Below are 27,144 nucleotides of genomic sequence, written 5' to 3'. Positions count from 1 at the left end.
TATAAATTTAAAAGTATGTGAGGTTCATTATGATCAACAGTAAGAAAAAGAATTCAGAGTGGTCTATATTCACATCCATCATATGTGTTTAAATCTGAGATGAATTAGCTTCCTGAATTTCAGGTAGTGGGAGAGATTCCATATGTTTCATTGGAATATCACATATATTTCTCATCAGAACTATATGTAATCCTACTGTGACATTGTGGGTTTTTTTCCTTTTCTTTGAAGGGAAATATCTGGGAACAAATTCTGAGAATACCCTTTCTCCTGGAAATAATTAATGCTGTCCCTTTCATCATCACGGTAAACATATTTGAATTAATATATTTGCACATTGCACTTTTATAGCTGCACAAATTTTTTTTTAAAGTAAATTTGAATCTTAGGTGGATGGCAAGTTTGTGCCTATGGGAACAGAAATTTGTCAACAAAATACTTTGCTACTTGAGTGAAGTAATAATACAGATCCCTTTCCTCCTTCCTTTTTGATAGGGCACAAACAAACCCAAAACCCTCTAACACCAACTACAGCACAATCAATAAAGCAAGCCAGCTGATTATAAAAATATAAGAATCACTCATGTCTGCAGTGAAAACTGATAGTTCTTATTTTATCAAATAATCTTGCATGCAGTTAATCACAAAGGAAGAAAAAATGTTATTTAAAGCCATATCTCACACTAGAAACCCCTTAATAGTAAGTATTTTTAACAAGTGTTTCATTGCTGCTTGAATAGAAAAGCTCTATTCCTCAGAATATTCCTAGAAAAGCTTGTAATTAATTTTTTAATTTCTTTCAGATTTTCTGGCCAGTCCTAAGAAACCTGTTTATTCCTGTATTTTTAAACTGTTGGCTGGCAAAGCATGCTTTAGAGAATATGATTGTAAGTATGCAAAGGAAATAAATATTTTAGAATTTCTATTTTTTTTTAGTATATTGTCTCTAGCAAGATTTTGGCAGTACAGTCTAACCTTAATAGGAAGCTAACCAGATCTCTATTTAGATTATACAAACGGTCAACCATTACTAAACTGCTTTGCATCAAAATTAGAAAAAAATAAGACATGAAATGAAATCTCAATTAGGATAAATTGTTACTGTGCCAATAAAGGAAATGGCAGTGGATGGTTCTTTTGCTACTCAGCCATTCATGCACAATTGCAGAGAACTCAACTGTTAGGCCCTAATTGGTCCTTGCAGCCTGTAATTTGTAAGCTAGACATGAGCAGACAGACCTTAAGGCAGCTTGCAATAGCATCAGAATTGTGCCAGGATGAACAAAGAACCAGTTAAATAATCACAGAATCACAGCTGGCTCTTTTGCACCCTTCTATATTTTCAGCAAATTCTAAGTGCATTTGAATGACTGCATTTCTATCAGGGCACTATATAATTCCTCTATAGAATCAGCTCATGGCTTATGAATTCAAAACCAAAAATAACACCTATTTTCCATTAACACAGAATGATCTTCACCGAGCCATCCAACGCACACAGTCTGCAATGTTTAATCAAGTCCTCATTTTAATATCCACCTTATTATGTCTTATCTTCACTTGGTAAGTGGCCGAAAACCCTTTGTTTTTATTATATATATATTGGCGTTGTTTTCTTTACTCCATGGTGATAAAACAGGCCTTGTGGAAACCATGCATTGAAATAAGATGAATAATATACTTCAGTGAAAGTGTTAACTAGCACCTGGCACTGCTGGGGTTCAGATACACTGGCTTTGGAAACAGAATGTGTATGCACAGGAAAGGGACTCGTTCTCACTCTAAAGAAGGAAATACAGATGATGCAAAAACACAGGATAAAAGTGTAGGGGAAAATTTACATATGTACCAAGAGTGCAATCTCAGCAGAAAAGTCACTCATTGGAAGAGTACCAACAGAATTCTATTGGCAGATATCAAGGTCATCTTCCTCTGACTGGTGGAAGAGAGACATGAAAAGTATGCAATTAACACTTTGACCAAGGTTCCCATAAGAAGTACAGGGGATTATTAATACCTGTTAATAATCCAGATTACAGAAAGTGTAGAATTTATTAATCTAGAATACTGATAGTAGTAGATGGTAGGTTCAAACAACCAAAATGTGTTACTCTGAAGAACGTTTTGCTGAAAGACCTGAAAAACTTAAATTTACATGGGAAGCAAGGAGAAAAATCTATGAGGGCATTAAATACAAATAAACTTGGTTAATGAAATTCATGAGCTGCAGATTATTGGAGGCTAGGAAATGATCTACAGGAAACACCAATTGATTGTCCCATTTTTATATTATGGCTTAGGGATCTGCTGTTAACCAGGGCTGGAGGCAGATAAAGTAGACTATGTTAGTCTTTGGTCTGGTTATAAAGTAGCTCAGTAGCTTGTTAAACATATAGAATTTTCTCATCAGTAGTGCCTGAGAAGTGAGTTTTGTACACAGGGGGAACACAAGATGGTGTACAGTGTGAAACAAGATGGTGTACAAGGGGACAGTAAATAGAGATGATGATTCTGCATGGAAAGGCTAAATCACCTGTATTTATTTTGCCAGACAAGATGCCTTTAGGTCAGCATACTGATAAAGTTTGGTGTGTCATTTTGGAGACAGTGATTTGATTTTCTCTTACTTTATTTCTCTAGCTTGCGTTTCTGATAGTCACTATTATGTGTTGCCTAACGCTTTTGGTAATAACAGTGTAAAATAGCACATGGCCTTTTCTAGTCTTGTCCCTCTCAATCCTTTATTCAAGAAGAGGAGTTTGCTCTAGCCAGCAGCTAAATGAATGATCCAGTTTTACCCTTTGTCTTAGGGTGACACATCTGCATAATGATAAATGCTGCCTGTTCTATACACTAATGAACTTTTGTGATATTTAATTTCCTATTGAATATTATGGCCCTTCAATACAAAATTTTATATGAATAAGGACTACAATAGTTGAACAAGAATGCATAAAATTCTATCATGTAGAACTTGGGACATTTTCAAATTACTCTATTTTTGCTTTTTAATTTTTTACAATACAGGGTGGTATTGAGTAAATAAGCCTACACTTTTTACCTACCTACTTCAATATTTTTACTGAAGTGCTGTACAAAATATATATTATGGTGACCAACAGGCATTGTGATAACTGACAGTAAAACATGCAGAACATGGCATGCTCACCTACCATAATTATGTCTGGGGTCAACAGCTGTGGCTACTACCTTATTATGGATCATTATTTACTGACCTAGAACTGATCCTGCTAGACTGCAAAATAAGCCAAGTAAGATGAAAACACCCAGTAATGCAATAACTAAGGAAATGAAGCATTTTTGGAATGACTAAGAATAGTAGTTCAAACATCTGCAGCTTGCCTAAGACTGGAAATCTGTTTAGGTAATTGTTGCTATTGTTTACATGAACACATATAAGGGCATTTTTGCACATTATTACTTTATATTACTGATTATATATTTAAATTATTAAAAATCATCAAAATTAATTAACTTAATGTCTGATTATGTTAAATCTGTGATGAATTCGAGACAGTGTTTAATTTTAAGAGACATCACCTAGAGCTTACATGAGTCTCTTCATGCTGAGGGAGGACCAAAGTCCATTGCTGGAATCTGTCCACGTAAGGATGTCTTTCACCAGGCTGATCTTTCATATTTTCTGCAGTGGCAAGCAGTAACCAATTACATTACCCCCAAACACATATTGGAGCCAGCACTAGATTTATCAATACATTTAATGTAGCACAAAAGACTGGTGCTCACTCAAAAGTTCTGTGTGTTTTCATAACCATGTTCTGGTTACATTTAGAAATAGTGCCCTGGTCCACGTAGCACCATGGCTTCAGTAATGCAAAATTAATAAACCCAGATTAGTAGCTCAAATAGAGTTTCAGAGCTCTTTCCCCTCAGAGGAACATGAGGGACATGCCCATGGTGTCCTTTTGGCACCACTGATACCTGCCCTCATCGTGCCTCCCTGCTGACCAGCAACTTGAAGGCACTGTATGGATTAAATTGAAACACCATAGCCCTCCTTAGCTCCTGGTTGATAAGCTTGCTTGTACCATCTGCTTCAATAGCAACATTGGCTACTCAGCACTTGTGAAGTCAATATAACTTTATAAAAGAGAGTTCTGTTCAAAGCCACATTTTTTAACAGACACGTGGAAAGAGACACAATGTAGCTTCGTATGGGAATGACACCATTTTTTAAGAAGTCCAAAAGGCTATGAGAAACTCCTCATTGACTATGCTCCTGTCCGCATATAAGTATTTTCAAAATAACTTTTACCATGTCTAGCAGAAAACCCACAGAAAATTAACTAAATTTCACCTCACGCATCATCTGTAAACCCATCATTTACGTCTCCACGTGAGAGTCCTATGGTGGTTACACGCATAAACACATTCCAATTTATGCCTTATAACTCAGGTGTGAGCTTTCCAATGAAAACAACTAGTTGGCTAATCTCACGATTTTTAGATATCATTATTCAAGCCGTCCTTTGCACTCAGGATATAGTAGGAAAAAGGCTCCTTTGTATTTCTGTATACAGTTTCCAATTTTCAATATTATTACAGAACAAACAGTAATCACACCTAAGTTTATGCTCTACTCCACTCTTGGATCTTTGGTGATAATTGTTTATGGATTAGGGGGTGGAACTCATTCGCAGATCAATAAATTCATAAGACCAATTCCATGGATCTGTAGTTTACAGATTACGTACAAGGATTTCTTTTTCTCTTCTGACTTTAAAGACAGATTAGGCTATCCAATTATTTTTCTTTCTTTAAATACTTCAGTGGCCTTGTAACCAGAGCAATTATACATCTACTAAAACACATGTACTTCTATATTGCAGATTGTTCAGCAGTTACTATTGATAGAATACTAGTGAAAGTTACAGACCTAGTCAAAATATATATTGTGTCATTTAGCTAATGGATGTTTGCACTTGTTTGTCAAATGGAAGACTTATTATTTCTGTAAACTGTTCAAGAAGACAAATAACAGTGAATGACTATTTCAGGCATCTTTCTGTGACACAGTGAATCATCTATTAAGACTTATTTTGAATTCTAAAGCAGTGTTAGTCATATATCACCATTGTGGAGGGATTAGCTTGCGAAGAACATGGCAACTGTTTGAGATGGACATTTCTTTTTTTCATATTGAAGTCTGCACAAACTTTGTTTATGCTTTCCTTGAAAGCTCACTGAGGTCAATCAACGTTTTTTACACTTCAGTGCTTTCAGCATCAGAAAATAGGGATGTTTCCACACAATAATTTACAGCATAAATGTAGAATGTCAGTACTGTAGCCTCAATGTCGATTACACAGTCACAATTCTCATCTGGAGGAAACAGTATGATTAAGTTGCTTGCAAGAATGAAAACAAATCCAGACAGTGATCTAGTCCAAACAAGACAAATCAAGACCTTGGGATTTGGAAGGCTGTGTCAGAGAAAAAAAAACAACCAACCAAAAAAGGATTAATCACACAAAATATTAAAGGAAAAAAGCCATCTCAGTGCTCCAGTTCCCCTTATTATCAATAAGTAGAAACAAACGACTCAAAGGTGATCTGAAGGGAACTAAATCACCACATGGAGGTCTGTGCTTCTCTACCCTTCTGTGTTGATCAGGAGCCCACAATGGCAATTCTCCAAGAAAGATGCCTAACCTTAAGTAGGATGAAGAGTGTTGGTGGATTATATAAGGTAGAATAAAATGTTGCTTTTTGGGTCTACAGTTCTGTCTGTGATGTTATGTTTTGTTGTACAGCAGTCTCAGTGCTCAGGACCAATCTCAGTTTGATTTAGAGGGGTTTTATGCATTCAAGGACAGCACAAAATAGAACTGTGATTCTGTCTTTTAAAACCCAGCAATTCTAGGGTTGTAAAGCACATAAAGTCTCAGGACCTAACAGACTAAACAGAAGTTGCAGAATTTAAATCCTAGAACATTATACAAGATAATTTGAAAGTTCTAAGTAACTGTAAATAATACAGAATAAATTATTCAACTATTACAAGAATCCCACAAAGTACTGAATAGTGGTTGTACTTTTCTTTCTCTGAAATAAAGCAGATCTGTCAGGAACTTGCTTCTTTCAAACACAGGATCTCTATTGTCTGTTTTGAAATATTCCTATGCAGTGCTCTCCAAAGATAAGAAAACAGATCTAGAAGTAGGCCAGGTAGCACATGCAGTACCTTGCACATCCATTGTACCAGCTCCCACCCTTGTCCTGCTTCTCAACTGCTGGAATCAGGGCAGCCTGTTTGGGTAGTTTTCCTGTGTGTGTGTACAGTTAGAGCTGAGCTCTATTTCAGACCTTACCTTAACACCTCCACGTGTGATGGAACAATGGAAAGGCTGTGCAGCTTCTGGGAGGTCAACAGCAAAACATTTCTCAAAATATCCATTTGTTATTTGTGAGTACATAACCTGTAAATTCGATTGGAGTTTATGTGAAATACTGCCTTCTGGGAAAAACTGTGCCCGAACACAAGGACAGCTTTGGTAGGAAAAAACATATTGTATACAGAGTTTATCTTTTTTAGGTATAGAAATTTGTAAGGTGGCTTTGCTGAAATCTGCTGGACAAGAAGCATAGGAAAGCAGTGTTGCCACAAATAGCTGGCAGGCTAGACTATTTAAATGAAACAAAATCAGATAAAAGTCTAGTCTATTCTTTTGGAATACAAATTCGTGTGATGGGCCGCAATTTTTTCACTTTTACTGGCATAGGGGACCATTTGCTTACATCCATATGATTAGTACTTAAGAGCCAAAGCCTTTCAGAAGGTGAGCAAGTGTAATGAAAAATTACAATGACAAAATGTAATAAAACCCACAATTCGTTTCTTAGATTAATTTTTCTTATTTTTATGGAACTATTGGATTATGACAACACAGAAATATTACCATACACAAATTTTTTTCTTCGTTGACAGCGTGGTATTTGTAATAGCACATTTTAAAAAATATTTTTACATGTTTAAGTTCAAGAGTTCAGATCTTAAAAAAATCATATGGTTGATTAGTTCTCTTGAAGAGTGCTGCTTAAAGAATATAGGATATGGACGTATGCTACCAAAAAACTAGTTAGCTCTTTGTGAAAGGCAGATCAGAAATCATGTGTATTATAGGGAGAGCAGAAGTAGTGAAGCCCAATCAGAAGTCTTTTTGGCTATCCATCAAAAATAGTTTCTATGGAAACCTAGATAATTATAAAGTGATTTTCATGCTATTTTAGTTATTAATTTGGTAGTGACATAATATTTCCTTTGTTAATCTTTTTAGATGTTTCTACATAGTTATTTCTAAAATAATTAGGTCAGCATCTTTCCCATGCCTCATGCAGGGAATTCTTTGTGCAACTGATGTAATGGAATATGTAAAACTAGACAGACACACCAGTGAAATTAAAAACAATCTGAATAGCCTATTTACTGTGGTCTGTAAAACAAAGTCATAAAGGTTAAAAAGTTCAATCTCAATTATCTTCTTAGTGTGAGTAGTCATCTTCTTCTTAAAATAAAAAATAATCAGATAGACTAAATGATAGAGAGCTGCCCTTCACAAAGCCTCTCTAAAATGGACTATTAAGAACAGATTATTTATAAGCAAATCTGCCTATTTTTAATATATATAGAAATATTAAATTAAGCCAGTAAACAATATGATTGAGAGATTTCTGTTGTTCTATTTCACCCTGGAAAATGAGTCAGGGCTTCACACACTTGTGATCTTTCCAAGTTACAATCAAACTTTGCTGATTTTCTAGTACAGGTTGCATTAATCTGAAAATCGGTAGTTCCAAACTGAATTTAGATAGAGGTGGGCAAAGTTAAATTTGAATAAATTGGAAAGGCAAAATAAACTTATGCACATTTTTTGTTGTCTATTGTTGTACCACATGATATTTCAGTATTTTGTATGGTGTGTACCCCTACATTATAGGTCTGGTAAATCATCCTTTGACAATTAATGTGATTGCAATTTCGCAGTCTAGTAGTGTATTCTGTAAATCAATATTTTAAATTGACACGATGAAGAATTTTCAGTCCATCTTGCAAGACCTTTATTCTTTGTGGGAGTTAGACATTGAATTACTTTTTATTCTGAAAATTCCAGCCTCTATCTTGTGAATCATCTTTGATCTTTCTCTTCTAATAATTTTTTTTCTGCCGTGTGAAGGTACTGAAAATTCAGTAATCAAAATATGCATATTTAAGTAAAGTGTAAAAATAGATTCAAAACCAAATTCCTGCCCAAGAAGGAAATAAAATTTCTCTCAAGTTCTTTCCCAGTATTTTCCCCAGTAAGTTCCATGGGATGTAAAAATGTCTCTCAAATACCAAATGCTGCTAATATTTACATCAATAATCTTTTCATTAAAGATGTATTGAGAATATTCGGGAGACACAATATTTTGGAAAACATTATGCACTCTGAATATGCCATTGGGAGAACAAATTTTCAGCCTTTATTATCATGACATCTTGTAATACAGTAATAATATTACCAGATACCATGACAAGCAGAGGTTGTTCTGGCAGCAAAGACCAATTACCATTACAAACAGAGGAAAATCGTAAATGATTTTGAGTCATATAACATTTGAACTGTTAGAAATACAATTCTAAGAGACTGCATCTCCATGGTATCCTTTCTTCAGCAATCATATTTTGAATTTTGTGGGCTATAATAGAATCAAGCTATTGCTAATATTAACTAATTAAGGCTTGCCAACACATGTAAAGCAACACATAAAATTCCTCTTAGTCTGAATGCACTCCTGTCCTTGCTCTTTTGCAGGAACATAGCACAAGACAGAGTGACTGTAAGGAATACTTGAAGTCTTAGTAAAATTAGAAATAAAACTGTCAAAATGTGGTTTAATTTTCTGTGTTGTAAAGAGGGGTTTGGAGAAAATGTAGAAGTGATTGTTCAAACAGCAAGGACAAATAAGGAATGTCAAAGAAAAAAAGTCCATTAAAAATAATACCATATTTTAATATGTGCAATATGCATTTCAGATATGTGTGTTTTCAAAAGTATCAGCACTTGAAAAAGATCCACAGAAAAAATGCAGCCAGAGAAAAGGATTTGAGGATTAAGACACGGGGAGCTAGGCAGGTAAACTCAACAGGCATGCAAATTATTAGGATGTGGGTTTTCTACTAAGCTTTCCATTGGTTTGTAAACACACATGCACACATACACACAGACTTGAAATATCTACAGACTTGTAGATATCTTGTGCGAAAATATAAATGTTATCTATGCAAAAGATGTGCGTTACCTTTGTAACAGGGGTGACAAGAATAACTTAAGTAAAATAGAATGCTAGAATGAAAGTTGATCTGGAATATGACCAGAGTCTGCAGATTGTGAAATAATCATCATATTGGGAAAATAAATCTTTGGTTTTGCTTTGGTTTTGGGAGGACTTAAATAAAAGCATGTAAAGTTCCCCTTAAAGGGGCTATTCAATATATAAGTGTTTTAAACCTCTGTTTTCCACCTCTTTCTTAACAGGAAGGCATTACATTTCCCATGCTTCATTTTATCTTTGCAGTAAAAAGAAAAACCTGATACTCACATGCTGTCTTTAAGAATGTTCTATCACTTTAGACAGTAGCAACTAGAATGCCACATGTAACAATGATGATTAACTATGTTGAGAATGTTACCTCATCATTCAATGGCTGGCAGCAAACCATCATCACTCACAGGTCCTGGCTCAAAAATCAAGTTGTCATTACCATGCAAACCTACAAAAATAAATATGTCTTTCATTGACTGATTCATTAGACTGACAAACTATTTATTTAACTTTACAAAGATTTGGTGTTTGTGGTGGTTTATGATAACAGATTAAACTGTATTATTAGATGCTATGAGTTCTTCTGGTTCTCCAACAAGCGGTAACTCATTATGCTGATTTGTAAACAGCAGCATAACTCTTTAGTGATATGCTCACTTTTATTGTCTGTTTCACATTCCAACTATATTTTAAGGGTGTGAAGTTTAGCAAAGTTCATATTTCTCAAATCAGAAAGTGACGAGTTAAAAAAGATGTTGATGTAACTTTGGCCATACTAACAGAACTTGGCACCACCAGAAACTTGGCACTCACCCTCTGTTTACATTAGGCATAGCTTTATGGAATGTTGAAAGGACATCTCAGAGGTTTTGGCAGAGCTCAGGTTGTGATATGAAATCATCTAAAAAGAAGAAGGATTTTAGTGCATTTACAGTGGATTTTGAAAGAAAAAAAACACTTCTAAAGTGAATTTTAAAAGAAAAAAAATTTCTCTTCTGCATACATGGTATTCCATTAGAAATTACTGTAACTTTTAGACAGATATTTTTCAAAGAATTGAAGACTAAAGGCACAGTCAGCCATACAGTGTCACACCTGGGTGAAAAAATAATGTAAATGCCCATGTTTATAATAATAATGGCCCATCTTCGTGAACGAAGATCTGGGGAAAGGTCTTTTACCTTTCCAGCCTGCGCAATGGATTTTTTAGGTGAGACACAGCCTGCGCTGAACTGAGCCCACCCTTTAATCCTAAGGTTCATCTGCCGGGGCCAAGCAAGCTTGGACAATGGCAGTGAGGTCCTCAGGACGTAGGTTTGTTTAGAGTGTCCTTCTCATAGATGGATGGCCACACAGGGCTAACGACCTCCATCAGGCCAGGAGACCGGGATTTGAACCCGTGGTCGCAGCAGTGAAAGTCCTGCACGCTAACCACTAGGCCACCAGGGGTCTCCCCAAATGCCCATGTACAGGCTGGACAGAGGTACCAACAATTTACAACACGTATGCATATGAAAGAATGATGGCAAATTTATACACATAGCAAACAAAATATTGAAGACAAATACTCTTAATGATAACACAGACCACTGATGAGTCAGTGATTTCATAGCGCAGTTTGAAATGTGAGAAGTGTACACCCCTGCCCTCAGGTGATCAGACTACAGCCTTTCACCTTAAACACTCTTTCTACATTTAAGTTTTCCAGAAGGGAGAACAATAGAAAGTTTCCCATTACCCAAAGTTCTCACCCACAGAGGTGTGTTTTATCCAGCATCCAGAGATGCAGAAAACAGGTATGTCCGTCTAACTTGTGACTTAGGGAACAAATCTGTCTCCTTGTTTCATTTTAATAAACAGAAAGGGGTTACCATATTTTAGAACAGCACAGCCTTTTAATTTAAATAATATGCAGTACTGTTATTTTCACTGAAACTTCCAGTTATTATTAAAAATGCTAGACAATGTGCTTACGTTTACTGTATGGCATCTTTTTCATTTTCATCATGGCTAGGCTTCGCGAACGAAGATTTGGGAAGGGCTCTACCCATTTTTCATGCAAGCGCGTTGGTGGCTAAAAAGGCCAATACGAGAAAGGCAAGTCCGGTTGCAAAAGACACAGCAGAAAGACTCCTTAGATGGTATATTCTGCAAGGTTCGATTCTTTCTGCGTTGTCTTTTCTCCTCAAGAGTGATCCTGCGTGCCTTCTCAAAAGCATCAGCAGCGTTATAAATGGTCTGTCTCCAGGCCTCCCGATTAGAGGCCAGAGTGGACCAGTTATGGTGATCAATATGCCCGAGGCTGAGTTGTTGCTTCAGGGAGTCCTTGTATCTTTTCTTTGGAGCTCCTCTCTTGCGGCAGCCAGTGGCAAGTTCACCATAGAGCAGGATCTTAGGGAGGCGGTGGTCCTTCATCCTAGAGATGTGCCCTGCCCAACGCAGTTGCGTTCTCAGGAGCATGGCCTCAATACTCGTGATTGCTGCCTATTATGGCATCTTTAACATTTATTTAAAATACCATCTTTATTTCATAAAAATATACACTTCTACTTAAAAGGTAAATGATAGTGCAGTAATAAAACTCAAATGGAGCAGTTAACATGCTCATTTAAGTTATCATAAAGCTTTTGCATTCACTGATCTGTAAGTATTCACCTGCAAGAATGAACTCCTTATTGTAGTTGTAAACACTATCCAATAGAAGCTGCTCATCAGATTACTCTCTCTATGTTCCTTCATACTTGTAACATTTCCTAGTGGTCTTCACGTGGGCTTCTGAAAATGTTCAAATTATTCCATCATATTCCATCTGTCTCCTATTCATATCTGCAAACTTCTCTGCTTTGTTCTTGGAAAGATTATATAAAGCACAGAAAGCAGCTGCCGTGAGAGATTTCTCATCACTTTCTAGCCTACGTGTCTGGGTCTTCTATTTATTCACCCTTTAGTCTTTCAAATGCACATTCTGTTGTTTTTCTCCAGAAGTGCTTTTCTCTCTTTTGGGTGCCTCATAAAAGCATCCATTAACTCAGTATCATAGAATCACAGAATCATAGAATCAGCTGTGTTAGAAAAGACCTCTGAGATCATCAACTGCAACCCTTGATCCCATGCCGCTGTGGTTACTAGTAAACACTTGAAAAGTTGTTTCTAGTAAATGATATTCCATGACTAGTTTTTCTTGCTTTGGTTATACATCACATACAAAAATAATGCTGTATGGAATAGTCACTCCACAAGCTAGACTTGCAGGACCTGGAATTAGAAAGGAAGAATTTGTGAGGTGGGTAGACTATGATTCAGGGGGGCCTCAGAGCTCAGGAAGAGCCAACTTTCTGATACCCGTCTCAGTTCTCCACATCTTCTAATGATGAAAGTTACCATTATAATCATTATACTGTGAAGTCCTTTTAGATAATTGGAGATGAAAACAAATGTGAATGAAAATGTCTGGAAAAAGATAAGCTTAGTGCAGACCATGAGGGTTGGCTGCAATAGCATTTTAAAATATTGTGAGATATGAATATGGGAAGCAGAAAGCAGTTTATTCTATGTCCACAAGTAAAATTCTCTTTATATAACTCTGCAACAGAATATATGTTTTATGGAAATTTAAGCTGGGAAGGAAAATATCACTGGTGAGCTTTTCAAAGGGCTGCACACCTAATGGCTTTGGTTAAAGGGAATAAGACAAGTGGTATTTGCTTTGAATCACTTGCAAGTTTTAGACCACTCCAGCCTGTATTTGCTATTGGTTTGTGTTTCACAGCAGGATATGCAGTGCAAGAAAGACCACTCTTCCTGAGTATTGCCTATCTGTTAATTTCTAGGAAACCTGAAAATTTTGCAGCTGAGTAAGGTAACTTGGTTTGTCCTGGAGCAGTTGTTTCAATAGCAGCAATGAGAGCAGCAAAAAGCAGTTGCACTCAAAAGTGCAGGCAGATGAGAGGCTGTCAAGAAGATGTAAAAATGGATAGAAGTGTAAGGAAGATCCATGTCTTTAAAAATCAAATGACAAGGCAAAATCTGAAAAGGAGAGAATTTTGACTTAACAATAAAATTAAATCCATTTGTCATTAAAATGTGCTATGACTAGAGTTAGGTTGAGAATTAACAAAAGGTTTCTGTCAGTAGCTTATAGACTATTCTGCACGCTGGGTTAGTTTTTTTCTGAATGCACATTTAACAAATATGCAGATAATGAATCTTTCAATTGTTAGTTCAATTTGATTGAGGGAGCGTGGGTGGTTTGCATAACAACTGTTAGACCCTAAGAATGTTTCAAAACTATTGCAAGAAACATTAAACATGATGTTCCAAAGCATAACATATTGGGTGTATTAAGTTAAGAGGTTTGCATTCAAATTTTCCAGCCCAGCACATCTAATTTTTGAATATTATAAATAGATTACCTGATTAATCTTCCTGAGAAAGGACAGGTATGTAATATCACCTAATTCTGTACACACCCTGAAGATGAATAGTATCTGGTGGTTAAGTTCTGACTGCATGATTCTGTTTCCTCAATACTGACTCCTTGTGTGAGCAATCCAGAACCTCAGACTCCACAGCAGGCTCTCAGCTGCCAACAGTATTGACACAGTATTGAAGCTGAACTGCCAGACTTTGTTTACCATCAAAGCTCTGGGGCAGGTTGAAAGCATACAAAAATACAGGTAGTCCTTTGGACTTACAGACTGAAGTGTGTACAGACCTTTTTATGGAAGTACAGAGCTGAATGCTGCCCACAGTGGGGCTCTACTTGTGCAGTCTCAATGACCACAGCCGATTAATTACAGCTCTGCTTCTCATTTCACAAAATACAGCAGCAGGAGTAGAAAGGTTCTCACTCAGATTCAACAAATATTTATATACAGATGGTAATTTCATAATATCCTATTCTGCTTAACAAGATGTTCTTCAGTTTCTGGAAGTCACGAGTTCCTAGAGGAAGAGTTTATTTTTATAAGTTCAGCTTTTGCAACCATTAGCTGCATGTAACATTCTTTGGGGAAGGAAAATGTTTATAAAAGACCCCATGGGTAATAATCATGTCATCAAACACCATCGTGTGGGATAAGGATACAACTGGAATACAAACAAAGGTGACCTTTCCAGCTGAAAGGAAATTCAGAATTAATTTCTGACATGGTGGCATTGCTGTGTAGTGAAAGTTTTGCACTCTTACCTCAACTTGTGTTCAAAGTCCCCCAGAAGTGAAAAGTTTGATTCAAAGCCTGTTTTTCCCTTCACTATTGTGATTCTGAAAAAGAAAAAGGGAGAGTGTTGTATGAAAATATACGCTGAAAAGAACATGTCTGGAAAAATAGAAAGGTTCACATTAGACTGGCTGATGTAGTGGCATTAGAGTTGCAAAAATATCTGAGAGTTGTCACAACATTAACTTTGTCCTTGAATATTAAGAAGCCCTATTTTTTTTGTCCAGTCAGTGAATACATTTCAGCATGATCTACTGCATTCATGGGATCATTTGTTGCCACCTAAGAATAGCAAGTATATTTCTCCGCTGACTTACTTTAAAGGCAGCATAACAGCCTTCATCTTCTTTCCAATCAGCAGTTCTCCCTCATTTATTGCCTACTGTCTTGTATGCAATTAGTAATTTCTATGTCCTGGAATTCCATTATTCCCACAGCATTAAAGCCTTCTATGTGGAATGAAAGGTGAAAATAGGAAGTTCTCATTGTAATGCTTAAATTTGATATATTTTACGTGATATATTGTACTAGATTCTGTCATTTTAACATTTTGAAAATTGTATATCTATTTAAAACTAGTAATTTTTTTTCTGTTTGAATATTGTTTATGGAAAATTGCTTTCCACAAAATAAGTTAGAAAAAACCTCAGGCTTTATAAAAGACCTGAGAAATTATCACAAGACTTGGAAAAAATGGAAGCATTTTGTTTTTAGCAAGCTAAAACCTCAACTTCAGGGTGTTTGGATGGGATTGACATTTTATTATTGGTCAGAGTATTTTCTGATTGTTGCTTCACTCTTTTACTTGCTGCAGTTTCTACTCATCCCTTGTTCTTTTTCTTTGCCTCTTCATTATTTACACAAGAATCAGGGGCTCTGTCAGAAAGTGTTAGGTTTTTAGGTCACAGATAATGTGATTAGCAGCACCTTCACCTTCTGTAAGGACCAGATTACACAGCTCAGTAGTGTTTCACAGGAAAAAGGTAATTAAAATTCAGGGGACATGTGTTGTCATTCAGAAGTCAACAGACAGCGTTTCCATATGCATCTGATAGAATGAATGAGTAAAAAATGCTACTTTAATGTCACTCCAGTTATATCAGTATTCAAGCCAGAGTTTGTGAAGTGTAAATTGAGTGTTTAATGATTGTATGGATACTTAGTTCTACAAGCTTTTCCAAAAATGTCTAATTTTAAAATATGGGACAAAACTGCATCTGGCTGTACATGAATGCTCTAGAGAAGACTGAACACCCCACAGAGACGATTTCTAGTATGATAAACTGTTTTCCTCTGTGCAAAGCAGGGCATTCTCCAGATACAGCAATAGACCTAAAATCACCTTCAGTTCAAGGACTTAAAACTGGCACCAGCTTACTATTAACATCTTTGGCAAGTAGTGAGCACTTTTTGCTGATTTTAAGCAAAACCTCTAAGCATTTATGAGACTTCTGAGAGATGTCACATGCCTCCTAGAGTCAGACCGAAGTATGAACTGTTCCATTTGGTGTAAAGAGGGAGGAAGTTTCCTTAAGCAGATAGTTACAGCCACTGTAGTGGTAAAATATGTCTTGAATGCCTATCAGTATATAAAGAGCAGTACAGAACAATCAAATCACTAGAATTTAATTTGTAATTAGTTCTAACATCATCATTCTGTGGTAGGATATGAGGAAATTGTAAAGAGTTTTGGGTGTGAGAAACTACTTGGGAAAACTTGCTTAAGCAGAATTGCTGTATATGAGTAACTTCAGGTGTAACTTCTGTAGTATTAAAGCACTGAGCTCCTACCACAGAATCACACTGAATCTGATAAAATTAGTCCACATTGATTTCAACACAGTATTAGCTAGTCCCTACAGTTAGCAAAGAAAACAATGCTTATTACCTAATCCTGAGCACACATAAGCAGCTCTGACTTTGGGCTCAGCATCTGGTGCATTATGTTAGACCTCAAGGGGTTGTACCTGTAAGCAATAAAAAAAAAGTAAAAATAATAATTTAGAAATCAAACATATTTGCCAACACTGAGTAATGAAAATATATGCTGATATCAAATAGATTGTAAACAAATGATCATAAATAAGGACAGTTAATGTGCAGTATTTGCAAATTACTATCCAAATGGTTCTTGTTGTGTCCATTTCTCTGACATGCTTCTGCAGCATGACAAAAAGCTGACAATTTCAGGGGTTATTTTACTTTACAGTACTTACTTCTGTACTGCATGGGGAGACAGGTTACTTACAAACAGTAGTTAGTTTTGGCACATAAATACTCAAGCAAACAAGGATTCCTGGAACTAGAAAGAAAACTTCCCGTAAAACAGATTGAACTCTCAAAAGTTCAAATAATAACTAAACTAAACATTACTAATCTTCAGAGATTACATGGTGTTTTCCTTACTTTCTGTTTTTCAAGTGCAGTGGTAGCAGAGTATTTAAAATCATACTTCTGTTCTCTGTAAGTTTGTAAAACATTTTCTGATAGGGACTTTCTGTGTACTGATTATTACAGTGATTTATTTCAAGTTGATGTGAGCATTGCGTTTATTGAACATTCCTTTCTTGCTTGAAATCATGACATTTTTCCAGGGATGACCACAGAAACTATTGTTTCTTCGGGGGATGAAAGAGGAAGAGGAAGCAAACAAGAACAAGGAGATTAAAATACCACTAAAAATATGACAGCAGGCAAAACATGAAGCCCAAATTACTGCATGTTTCATTACGTCAGTAAACATAAGAATGCAGAAAAGAACATATGTATTGTTACATGCAGTATTTATGCTAAAAGCAATGCTTAACAATTTATAAGGAAAAAAAGCTGATACTACTATTCATCTAAAGAATTAGGTTGTATTAAAAGATGTCAGTAAGTCGTGGGGAATGGAATAACTAATCCATGTGGACTTGGCTTCATGGACAGCCATTGACATTGGCCTGCACACTCTATGCAGTATAACCTGGTAACCCAAACAGACAGGGAGGGACATACTGGAAACACTGAGTAACATTCCTTTAAAGGCATGGGTGGTGAGATGAAAGTATAATATTCTTGGGAAACAGTTGCAGAAGAAATATTTTATTTGCTAATTTGACTCCCATAAAATTGTCTCTTGAAAGTCAGGTTTTTCTGCAGTTTTGTGATCTCTGGTTCTATTGAAGACTAATGGCAGAGCATCAAAACACCCAATCCAAGTATGACTTGGTAACCTGATTTTGGATTTATCATTTCCTTGTTTTCAGGGTTAGGGCTTCAAATACAGTTTAGAAGAACTGCAAATGTGGTGCAAATAATTTTGAGGAAAGTAATTAATTTGATCAACAAGTTGTTAGGAGAGCTAAATTTCTTCTTCATCAAAGAAGAAACGGCTCCCATGTCTTAGTGACTTTAATATTGTTAACTAAATGTGAGAAGCCCTGGCTCATGCCCACTAAATTCAATGAGAAACATCTTGGATCCACAAGATTTTGGATCAGGCACATTATTTTGATGGCTTTAAGGTATAGGAATATACAGGACTATAAGGGAGTAGAGCCGATGAAATGAAATCTTGATTTCACTAAATTCAACAGGAATTCTACTGTTCACTTAGAAAAGGCTGAAATGGTTCATGATATATTACCTTATTTCAGTTAACTAAAGTATGACTGGGTGGGCTAGCTATGGAAAACTCGTGTATAATAATAGTAATTATTATTATTATAAAGAAAATACTCATTCATCAAGACCTGAGTTTTCCTACCAGCAAGCTTTTAAAAAATTTGTTAAGGTTTTACAAAAAGAACAAAGAAGGAAGAAACAATTCTAAGTCCTCAAAAATGTAGAAAAATCCCCACCACCCTAAGGGGTTTACATTTTGATCCATCCTGTCAGATACAAAGAGTAAAACTGACCCTTTTGCATATACAAACACCAAGCAATTTCAGAGGCATCATCAGCAGAAAAAATACATTTCTACCAATGATAGGATCATGCATTATGCTTCAGTACAACCTCATCTGCAGATATTAAATTCATTGGGTGGAGTGGTGTAATAGTTCTGTTACATTGGAGCCATATCACTGCCTCAGTGAAACTGCTGCTTTCCTGGCTCTTATGACCCTAATGCCTGAAGTCAAAGTTATGTGTTTGAGGGATATACCCAAAAAAGACGACTAAAGAGAAGTAAATGCACCAAGGTGATCAGGAATAATAACAATAAAAACTAAAAAAATCCATCACCATTCTGCTTTTAAAACTACATGTAACTTATGTGAATATTGTTATTAAAATGGGTTCTTTTTCCATACTTTGATGCCTCTACAGTATATTTCATTATTTCAAATTAATACTGGAAAAGGCTTTAGCTGAAAAACTTCCTTGGTCTGAGACCAAAAGAAATCGTCATTAGCATAATTTCTTACAGTCCTTCTGTTAGTATTTTCAGGGACAAAAATATAATTATCCTTTTTGTAAAAAAAAAAATTAAAAAACTCCCCAAAATCACAAAAAAATCCCCAGAAAAACTGTGAACATAGTGAAATTATGGAAGATCTAGATTACAACTCCAGTGAAAAATGTGGGACGAATTGGATAGAATATAAATATCAGTTCTGACTGAAGCATGAAACTTAGGCAAACAACAGGGAAAAAACCCCACCCTTTTTAGAACATTTTGAGATGTGTGAAAACTACAAATGCTAGAACTGTGAAAAGGAAACTGGGAATTTGATCCATATGTTCTGGAAATGCCACTGCCCACAGCTAAATTATTTTTGGAGAACAGAACAGAGAACAGAAGAACAACTGCTAACACTGTTATAAACACAGGGTCTTCCTGGTGATGCAAAGATCTTACCATGGCAGATATTAGGAAGTTACTGTTACCATTTGGATACCATATATGAAGAGATAATATTTAGTATGTTCTAGAGTAATTACTATAGCCTATGGTATAATTTATCAATATTTATCTAATTCTCTGAGGACAAATAATTCTGCTAACTCCAAGGGAAAAAACGCTATTCAGGGTGGTTCACACCACAATTTATTTTTTTTTTTTTAATATAGGTGAATATAATTAAAAAGCCTGAACTCATCTAAGCAATTCTACTGTGTCAGAGAAGATCACATTTTAAGCTTGGGAAGCTCTTTATCATGGTATATTTTTATGAAGTGAAATATTTTTAAAATCTACAACATACAAAATAGCAGTATGACCTGGGGACAGATTCTCCTACTGCTTCTTGAAACCAAAAGCACATCATGCTGATTACAAGAGAAGTAACTACCAGTTAACTTCGGCTACCGTTTACTTGTTCTCAGAAATGTGTGACTGGAAGGGATGAACTTCACTTGTTCTGCTGTTAAAGACAACCAAGTCCCATATTTCTATTCTGTACTATAAGCGAGCAGGCTCTTCTTACCAATTGTCATCTTCCACCTTCTACCTGCAGGCTGACCCTGGATGCTTTTTCCTCTGACAATTCAGTAGCCTGCAATTCTCACATTCTAATTTATTCTAGACAGTCAGTACCCATTTGTACCAACAGTATTCTGATATGCAGCACATTCTCATAACTAGTTCACACTAGTAACTCTTGCCACCCAAAGGGATAGAGACCAACATAAAGAGGGATAGATTTAAAGCAAGCAGTATGTACATTTTTCTTGGCCATACCAGCGAACTCTCCCTGTAAAAGTTGAAAGATATCTATAAAAAATTTTGAATGGTGGCAGCTATATACCATCTGTTTTGTTCTGGTTTAGAAAGGAATTTCATCAATCCATAATGTTCTATATACCACCTCTCCCTCACAACAGCCACTAAGCAAAGCCTAGCAACAGTTGTGCCTATCATACTGGAATAATCAAAAAATGAGTTTCTTTTATTACAAATGACATTTAGAAATTATATCAATAATGCAGTTCTGATACTAATTTTTACTCTTCTTTGAAAAATGTCTTTGCTAAGCAATTTATGAATTCTGAAAATAAATAGTTCTCTGCACATATAAACATCAAGCTTGAACAGTTTTTATTTTTCATGTCTTTATTCATTCTTTTCTACATAGTATTTGTGGAATTCAGCATCTGGAACGAGCAGGAAACAGGTTGACTCTCTTTGACTCCCTTTATTTCTGCATAGTGACATTTTCCACTGTGGGCTTTGGGGATGTTACACCCAAGATATGGCCTTCAAAGCTGCTTGTTGTCATTATGATCTGTGTTGCTCTTGTGGTGCTGCCCATCCAGGTAAATTTGGATTTTTCTTCTCTTTAGAATTGTTTTTAAAACAAAAGAATAATTGAAATAATTTATTGTTACTATTATTATGGCATGAAAAAAGTCAGAAAAAAGAACCATCTTCTATTCTTTTTTTCCCCTTTTTCCTGTATGTTCTCCTGTATTCTAGATTTATACTAAAAATCAGAGCACTAATAACAGTTTTCAAATGCTGATGAAAGCTTTCTGCTCCCGTCATGTACCACAGAGCCCTTCTTTTATCCTGAGATACGGGTTTGTTATTAATGGAGCAATTTAAAAAAAAAAAGCACAACAGTAGCCAGCACTTTCTTTATGAGTGTGGCATTTCCTCAGCAGGCTCTCCCTGTTTCTAATCTTGGTTCTCTCCACTTCCTCTCTTACTCTTACAGCTCAGTGCTAACTTGAAAAAAATCTCATTAAATCTGCAACTCCAGCAAACTGGGTTCACAGCTGTGTATGGTACACACACACACACAGAGCCAAAAGCACAGTTAGGAATTTTTCATGCCTACTTAGGTTTAGGACTTTCTAACAGTTTTAACAGGAAAAGACTGATTTGTGAAAATCCAAATATTTCAAGGATTCAAACGGCTTTGTTAAATTTGCACCAAGCATTTTCCAGCTCATTAGGTGAGGCTGGATGACAGAAACTCTGAGGTTACATGGGAAGCCCTGCCAAGATGTTCATTGTTCCACTGATCACCCAGACCTTGTGACAGAAAGAGAGGGTGTGGGGAGACACTGAGCATTTTTATCAAAGCTTATGGTAGACCTGCTAGACCATGAAGCTCCAAAGTTTCTCACACAGGCAGAGTTTCCAGAGTCAGCTTCTTGGACAGTGAACTAAAGCTCACTGTGAGCAGACAACAGAAACCCTGGGAGGTTGGAAGCTCAAGTCTTAGCATTAATTTTACTGAAGTTATTTGAATGCTCTAATTATAACCTAAATATTTAATGTCTGTATTTACAGATGTATGCACTAATACAATTATATTCTCCCTCAGTGAAAAATTAGTAAAATATATATTCTATTGAAAACTAAAATGTGCTCTGCTTAAGAAATTTGCAATTTCCTAGAATATAGACATTTCATCTTTCAGGTACTTCTGATGCATACTTCAGAAATAAGAGGTCTACATTAGCAGTAAATAATCTAGAATCTACTGGCTTTTCACATAAATTTACCTATTATTAGCTACTTTCTTTTATAACTTTGTAGTGATAATAGGGCTTCCTTCAGTTTTCCATACACAGAATGTGGGAGGCATTCTTTCCTGAGCTTTTGTCCTGCTATGATATGCAATCAGTTATTATTCATGATTCAACTTCCCCTTCAGTTGACTGTGGATGAGAAAAAGCAGCTATCACAGAGACATATAGTTAAATTGAGCTCTGTATTAAACACGTATTACTTACAAGAATCTTTGAAATGGTGTTTGTATGTTTTATTATAGACTGCTACAGGATTCCCTTTAGTCTCAGGGATTCAGACTAGTAATATTTACTGTTAGCCTGCCTATATTGTTCAGGTTACAAAAGCAAATTTACTGTATTAACAGCTGCTGTGTTTTCTGTGTTTTTACATTGTATCTAAATTTATAAGACAGACTAGAGAGTATACAGCAGGTCACCTTCAGAACATTATAAAATCTCTGGGAAGAGTTATTGCCCAAACTAAGTCAAATGGTGCTTCTATCCAAGTAATGTGTGAAAATTTAACCTTTCATATGAGGGAACCACTTATGTCACATGGCATTAGATAAAGAGAGCCCAGAGGTATAAAATACTTAAAGAAATAAGGTGCCAGCCTTCATTCTTTTCTAAAATCTTAAGATTTAATGTAATCTCATGATATTTTAATGAATTTTCACTGCTATTTGTGTGTGGTAGATTCTGACACTATTGCCAAGTTTTTCAATCACCCTATTATTCGTCTCATACACTTGAACATTTTACAAAGAAAAAGACATTGTGGGCTAAGGGCAGCTTTTCATAGAGGCATGAGATTGAATGATGCAACATTGTAAAGTCATTATACAGTTGTACTCCACACCTACTCGTCTATATTCCACTGACAATTGGCATCTCTTGCAGTTTGAACAGCTGGCATATTTATGGATGGAGAGACAAAAGTCCGGTGGAAACTACAGTCGATATAGAGCTCAGACAGAAAAACATGTTGTGCTGTGTGTAAGCTCTCTGAAGATTGACTTGCTTATGGATTTCTTAAATGAATTCTATGCTCACCCCAGATTGCAGGTACTGAAAGAAAAAAAAATCCAAAAAATAAGAAACACAAAATACTGATTTTTTTTTTTTTTTCAGAAAGGCTTCTGAAATGGCCTTTAATTTGTAAAACTGAATTTGGGAATAGCTAGCAGAATTGGGAATCTATAATTGCAGTACGAAGCTGAGGTACAGCATTTTAAATTGAGGTAAATAGACTAAATAGGTAGAATTACTGTCTTGTTGAATTATGCCAGTCCTTTTAGAAACACAGATTTCCAGGCAAATTCCTTAGATTCTATCATAAAATAGAAAATAAATGAAAGTGTTTTTTTTCCCCATTGTTTTGGGACTGGATCAGAAAATCCTCATAAGTCAAAGCATCTTTTGGTTTTCACATTTTGCTTTGTTTTTTGCCAGTGTTTGGAATCACAGAATAGGTGAGATTGAAAGGGACCACAGTGGGTCATCTGGTCCAACTTCCCTGCTACAGCAGGGTCATCCTAGAGCACCTTGCACAGGATTTTAAAGATTAGATCCTTTAAGAATTGTGAAAATTAAGAAATAAGTATTTGTACTTTAAAGGACAAAGACCTTAAAAAATTAAACAGAAGAGATTTTCTTAGTGTACACATATTCCCTGGTTACTGCAAACTTGTCGTATGACTTGTCTGGAACATCTGAAAGCCTATTGACATGAGATAGCAATTTGGATTTGTTATCATTACCTTTGCTACAGACTATTTCTTTTACTAAATCTTCTCTATGCCTTTTACTAAGTTACCTGTGTACCATGCTTCATTAACTAGTGCAAAAAATCACACAAATACAATCCTCAATTGGCTGAGCAGCAATTTGCCGAATCCCAAATCCAAAATATTCCCCAAAATAATTAGCTAGCAAGAGGCATAAGCAAATGCACAAAGAAATCACATTTTTTATAGATGCAAACACAAATTGAAATCCAAAATTTAGTGCACTAACCTGAAGAATGAGTCAGGTTCTGTGATACACTGGAGACAAAGAAGAAAAGTCCAAATACTACATAGGAAGAATAAAAGAGCTTATATACATTCCCTTCACAGCTGAAATCAAGTTTGACTCAATGATCTTCGAGATGTTTTCCAACCTTAATGATTCTATGAACTGGGAAGCTGAAGGATGCAGGTGCACTGCAGTCAGTGCACAAAGCTTTCCACAAACCCTGCGTGTCCCAAGGAAGCCTGTCCTAAGCTCTCAGTTTCTCCTCTCATGTTCCATTTACCTCTCCTTTTAATCTGTGCACACATGTATGCTTCAGACCAACCTTACTTTTCCTAACAAGCACTATCTGTAGCACAGGAAGCAGAGTATGGAATTGCCCATTAATGCAAAGGAAAAAAAAAAAAAGGGAAATCAACTCTGACTATCAGTGACTATCAGAGACATTTTTGACATCCCAAGTCACTGCTGACTCATTCTCCAGCAACAATAAACAGAAACATAGGAAAATAAGATGACTATTCTCCTTTTTTTTTTTTTTTTGACAGGACTATTATGTCGTTATTTTGTGCCCTACCGAGATGGATGCTCAGGTGCGAAGGGTGTTACAAATCCCAATGTGGTCCCAAAGAGTTATCTACCTGCAAGGCTCAGCACTAAAAGATCAAGACCTGTTGAGAGCCAAGTAGGCAAATACTGATCATGTTTTTTTGCTTTTGTTTCACTCATATTGTTTGATAAATAGTTTTAACAAACAACAAAAGCTGTGCTAGAAGGAAATGTGTATTTAGAAAGCAAAGCAAAGCTCTTTGATGTAATTAGTTTTCCTTAATATCTGAAATTTTTCAAGGAACAAATATCTGTGAGCTCTTTCATTTGACTGGATTTTTTTCACTGTCTTTTCTGTCTTAGTGTTTAAAGGTATTGAAACAGAATGCTTGTGATTTCCTCTGAAAAAGCAGAACAGAATATTCCAAAATGACAGTAATGATAGAATATGTCTCTATTTCTTGAGAAAATACGGTAAATGTGATGGTAGTTCTCCTGACCAACTAAAGGGAAAAAAAGGAAACATAATTAATCATCACCCTTTGAACCCACTGTACAGTTTTGCTTTCTTCTTAAGTTCAGCCTGGCAATATTAAGCAGTTATTCTACCTCCATATAGTCTTCCTTCAGGGCCCTCCTCTTACCACATACATCCACCACTTCTAAGAAATGCTCTCTGCTCGTTAATAGTGAATGACACTTACCAAAACACATCAGTCACACACAGTTCCTCACACACACCTCCCCCCCCATTCCTCAATCAATTGAGCCTGTGAAGGAATTCTTAGTGGAATTCACATAGAATGATTCTCTCTCTAAACTCTCCAGAGGGGAAGTTGATTCTTAGCAAATAACTGAGTTAACCTATCTGCATTGCTCTATAATGTAGATAATGAAAAATGAAGCCAATAGCTGTCTATTTTTGTCATTCAGCCTTCTTTACCCAAAGGGAGTTATTTCCAAGAATCTCATCTGTGAGAAGCCTCATGAGCAGTGTTATCTTCTCAGACTTCTGTCACTGAAAAAACAGCTACTTCTACATCTGTTTAAAATTTGACAAGACAATAAAGCTTTTTTCAGGAATAGAAATTTTCTTTTAGAGAAATTCCTTCTTTTTTTTGTTTTTTGCGTTCTTGCTGATTTTGAGAAGGAATTCATGTGTGGATCTAGCTGACATTTGTTCTACACATTAGGAGAAGAAAAATTGGGCTGTTCCCTAAATATAATCTTGATATTCACTTATAATAACCTGGAGGTAGTCAGCTGTGGAACTGTGCTTTTTCCTGCAGAACATGTAATTGAATGTACCTGTCACAGAATAATTTAGAGCCTCTCCTGAGAGAAGAAGCATAGTGGGAATTTAATAGAACATTTAATATGAAATATAACCCAGTACCAAGATGTTTGCTGCATTTCTTTTTAATGAGAACATAATGTGCTGAGAAGATAACAAGGCACATGGTAAACTTCTTCTAATAAATAATGGTTACAAACAACAACAAAATTATTTACAAGTGTCTCATTATCAAAATTCATACATATATTATTTGTGAAAGCCAATGTGAAAATAACATGATAGAGGTCACACCACAAAGTAAAGGAATACCAGAAGTTGGTTGATTGTGTAAGTAGGGAGTAGTTGGTTAATAAAAGACTATATTTTTCTTTCTATGCCCTAGTACACAATTTGACTTTAGAAAAATGATACTCATTCTTTCTTCCTGTCTTTGAGGGCATCACTTTGCAAACTTTTGGGGTTCTCTGAACAGTGTTTATGTGTGCAGCTTTAAAGAGAAATGGAATAAATTCTGTCACCAGGTGCCACACTGTTCATCAGCATGACTGGAGACTTTACAGCTACTTCAGCCACTGAAACAACACACTAACTGGTTAAAACAGTTCTCATTCTCCATGTAGACTAGCACTAGACAGTGAATAACACTACCATGCTTGATTTCTTTCCCCTACAGCTTTCTTCCATATTTTGTCATGACCTCAAATATTTTTTCTCTCTGCCTTCACTTTCTTAGGTGAACCATGTTCCTTCTTTTTCTTTGGCTTATACTTTTTTCATTCCCAAATTTCTCTTCTGTATAAGAAGTCCCTTTCATTTCTGCCATCCCTAAGCAACAGAACTGTTGGGGTTTTTTGTCTCAGAGTCAGTTTACTGGCACATAAAAATGGTATAATTGACAAAGCTTTTTTAGTTTTAAGGACATTTAATAACACTTCTCTCATACTCTGGGTTCTAATAAATGTTTTCAACACAGATATCATTAGTGTTTCTGTTGTCTAAATTAATGACATTCACAGATGTTAGTTGCAGGTTATTATCCTTGTCATACGTGGCTGAAGTGATTCAAGTATTTACAAAAAAACGTTGGGGAAAAAGGTTCACACTTTATGTTCACATAAGGTTTCATTTCCTTATGAAATCATCTATATATACTGTCATCTGAGTTACCTCATCAGCTCTCATCAAAATCTCATCTAATTTCCTACAATTTTGGTAAAGACCCTATTTTCCCAATACTGCTCCCATATTTAGCTGAAATTACTCATACAGCTC

General features: G+C 35.8%; 1 protein-coding gene across 8 annotated transcripts in view; it reads left to right on the top strand.

The window, feature by feature from the left end:
* KCNT2 (potassium sodium-activated channel subfamily T member 2) overlaps positions 1 to 27,144 on the top strand; it is a 118,861-nt gene that overhangs the window by 43,088 nt on the left and 48,629 nt on the right. For all 8 annotated transcript variants that reach the window (XM_027694775.1, XM_027694772.1, XM_027694770.1 and 5 more), the window contains exons 7-12: positions 232 to 306; positions 804 to 887; positions 1,469 to 1,563; positions 20,627 to 20,807; positions 22,914 to 23,078; positions 24,575 to 24,711. In XM_027694775.1, the coding sequence (XP_027550576.1) occupies positions 232 to 306; positions 804 to 887; positions 1,469 to 1,563; positions 20,627 to 20,807; positions 22,914 to 23,078; positions 24,575 to 24,711 (737 nt within the window). The remainder of the gene's footprint in view (positions 1 to 231; positions 307 to 803; positions 888 to 1,468; positions 1,564 to 20,626; positions 20,808 to 22,913; positions 23,079 to 24,574; positions 24,712 to 27,144) is intronic.

This window comes from Neopelma chrysocephalum, unplaced genomic scaffold (assembly GCF_003984885.1).
Source record: "Neopelma chrysocephalum unplaced genomic scaffold, ASM398488v2 Primary Assembly neopelma1_98, whole genome shotgun sequence".
Classification (NCBI taxonomy): domain Eukaryota; kingdom Metazoa; phylum Chordata; class Aves; order Passeriformes; family Pipridae; genus Neopelma; species Neopelma chrysocephalum.
This window is presented reverse-complemented; position numbering and strand designations above follow the sequence as displayed.